Raw genomic sequence first — 3,394 nt, forward strand, 5'->3', positions numbered from 1 at the left:
TGTAAGAACATGCATGTTAAGATTGATCAATGTCCATTCGCCGTGGGGATGTTATGATGTGAGGGTTAATCCCACTGTTCGTGGTATAGAGAAGCCCAAGATTTGGACTTTCCTCTAGTCTCTCACTTCAAAATTAGTGATGGCTGTTGCAATTAGCTCTCGAGTAGCTTTGCGCGAAATTGAAAAAAAACTAACAAAATCAATAAAAAAATACTCATAACGTTGTAGAATATTGGATTATTTTTCTGCTCAAAATATTTATTCAAACTTATCTTCGTATTTATTAACACTATCTAGTAAAGGCTCTTCAGGAACGACTTACAGGTTTATTGTAACAATCAGTATATTTGTAGAATTATAAATTAAGAGAATCCTGTACCATTGAAATATTTTCTGTACTATTATAAATAAAACATTAATAAGTCCAAGAAGCAAGTATCGAATATAATATGTTGATGAAAAGGAACAGTGAAAAGTCCAAGCAGTGAGATCCAGCTTTGTTAATTTAAATATGATGCTTCAATAGACGTAACATATCTTTCAAGCGTGGCCTAGTAGCTAGCACGCCGAACTATGGATTCATACGTCCATCGTTCACGTCCCACTACCACAAGATATAAAAAAAAAGAAATTGCTCTCCATAGTTTGGGGACATTGGTGCCAAATAAATAGATAAATGCGCCACCCATAGTGCCACCACTCACTTCTTCGACGCCACACTATTGTATTATAATATTCAAGTCGCTCTAATCAAATGCGATTAACCCCCTGTAACTTCTTTGGTTATCCTACTTTATCTATTCCTATCACAAGAGTTTACCCCCCCCCCCGGCAAGTCCTTATCCAAGGTGGCACAGCACATTGTGTAGCATTGCGCTTGAAACAAAGAAAACAGTACTAGTAACTACGTTTAATTAGCACTAAAACATTCACATTTTTATTGTGACATCATTATTAATTTACAAGTGGGATTGTTAATCACACACACATGTACTAATAAAACACAGGTTAAAAAAGATCAGGGTATTGCGCACTTACAGCATTAAAACGCAGCCTAAAGTATCGGGGCATTGATTTAGAATGTATGTACGTACGGTTTATACATCTGCTACATCCCTCTGGTGACATGTACGTTGTCTAATACACTGAAATGAGTAAGCCACCATAACTTAATCACTTTTTTTTTTTCAAGATCGTTGTTAATGACATTTGTCCAAAACCTTTACTAACTCATTAAACTAATGACTAGCTGTCCTTTTTTATTATTAGAAATCTAATTGGAGCATAGATCATGTTATACTTAACTTATTTGAAGTTGTAGTCCTAATACATTTGTGAACATTTTGAAGGTACGTTTCTATTGTTAAAAATTGTGGTTTGTTGTGTTGTTAAGCACAAAACTGCACAATGTGCTGTCTGCGCTGTGCCTATCGCGGGAATTGAAATCCGAATTTAAACATTATAAGCAATGAGGCTTACCGCTCTGCCACGAAGTTAGCATTATAACAGACTTGTTTTTGTAAATCAAATTTGTTTTTTATTCTAGGCTTTCTGAACAAAAACACCAGTAGTTCATTGTGTGCGCTTTTGTTTTAGATATAAAAAGCAAAAAAAAGAACATACTTATAAAAAGTGGCAAATAAGCGTATCAGTGCTGTCACAAATAAATCAAATATGTCAAAGGGGGAAAAAAAAGAATAAAATGTTTTAAATTTGTGTAAATAAAATCGTTCCTGGTGCAGTAAATGTAGAGTTTGTTGAATGACTCGAAAAGGTTAAAATCAATAATACAGGGTTAGGTAAGCTTTTGGATCGATTTTTATGGTCTTTATTTCCGTCAGAGACATAATGCTGTTTCTGTTGCACCACAAGTTCTTGTGGGTTCATTGGATAAGCTAGATTGACATATAAGTATATCTCCCATATATATACCATAAGTTTAAAATAAATCTAACGATTTGAATTAACTTTTTTTTCTTCTGTGAATTGTTTATTATTTCAAGATTGTGGTAAAACTGCCACATTCTGGTTTGCTACGTAAACAAAATGGTTTAATAGTATATTCTGGTTCACTGTGCTAACAAAATGGTTTGAGAGGCGTATTCTAGTTTTTTGTGTACAGATAATGGTTTGATATATATTATGGTTTACTGTGTAAAGAAAATGGTTTAATATCAAGTTCTGGTTTACGGTTTAAACAAAATGTTTTAATAACTTATTCTATAAAAACATTTTTAATAGCATATTCTGATTTACTGTGTAAACAAAATTGTTTAACAGCATATTTTAGTCTGGTAAGTAAAGAAAATGGTTTAATAGCGTAATCTGATTTAATTTGTAAATAAAATGGTTTGGTAGCGTATTCTGATTTACAGTGTAAACAAAATCACTTAAGAAAGTATTCAGGTTTACTGTGTAACAAAATGGTTTAATACTGTATTTTGGTTTACTGTGTGAAAAATGTTTTAGTAACGTATTCTGGTTTACTTTGTAAAGGAAATGGTTTAATACAATATTATTGTTTAATCTCTAAACAAAATGATTTAATAGTGTATTTTGGTTTATTGTGTAAAGATTGCTTTAGTAGCGTATTCTGGTCTATTGTGTAAAAAATCGGTTTAATAGAATACACTGGTCTACGGTTTAAATAAAATGGTTTAATAGCGTATTCTGGTTTGCTATGTAAAGAAAATGGTTTAATAGCATATTCTGGTGTACTTTGTAAACAAAATGGTTTAATGGCGTATTTTGGTTTGCTATGTAAACAAAATGGTTTAATAGCATATTCTGGTGTACTTTGTAAACAAAATGGTTTAATAGCGTATTCTGGTTTGCTATGTAAACAAAATGGTTTAATAGCATATTCTGGTGTACTTTGTAAACAGAATGGTTTAATAGCATATTCTGGTGTACTTTGTAAACAAAATGGTTTAATAGCATATTCTGGTGTACTTTGTAAACAAAATGGTTTAATAGCGTATTCTGGTTTGCTATGTAAAGAAAATGGTTTAACAGCATATTCTGGTGTACTTTGTAAACAAAATGGTTTAATAGCATATTCTGGTGTACTTTGTAAAGAAAATGGTTTAATAGCGTATTCTGGTTTGCTATGTAAACAAAATGGTTTAACAGCATATTCTGGTTTGCTATGTAAACAAAATGGTTTAATAGCATATTCTGGTGTACTTTGTAAACAGAATGGTTTAATAGCATATTCTGGTGTACTTTGTAAACAAAATGGTTTAATAGCATATTCTGGTGTACTTTGTAAACAAAATGGTTTAATAGCGTATTCTGGTTTGCTATGTAAAGAAAATGGTTTAACAGCATATTCTGGTGTACTTTGTAAACAAAATGGTTTAATAGTGTATTTTGGTTATTGTGTAAAGATTGC

The 3,394-nt window shown here is 31.7% G+C and overlaps 1 protein-coding gene across 1 annotated transcript in view; it reads right to left on the reverse strand.

Moving 5' to 3' along the window:
* Window positions 1-2,515: 2,515 nt before the first annotated feature.
* Window positions 2,516-3,394, reverse strand: part of LOC106463002 (PGC-1 and ERR-induced regulator in muscle protein 1-like) — a 3,063-nt gene continuing 2,184 nt past the window's right edge. Inside the window, exon 2 of the mRNA XM_013922967.1 lies at window positions 2,516-3,302. Coding sequence (XP_013778421.1) covers window positions 2,516-3,302 — 787 coding nt within the window. The remainder of the gene's footprint in view (window positions 3,303-3,394) is intronic.

This window comes from Limulus polyphemus, unplaced genomic scaffold (assembly GCF_000517525.1).
Source record: "Limulus polyphemus unplaced genomic scaffold, Limulus_polyphemus-2.1.2 Scaffold1297, whole genome shotgun sequence".
NCBI classification, from domain to species: Eukaryota; Metazoa; Arthropoda; class Merostomata; order Xiphosura; family Limulidae; genus Limulus; species Limulus polyphemus.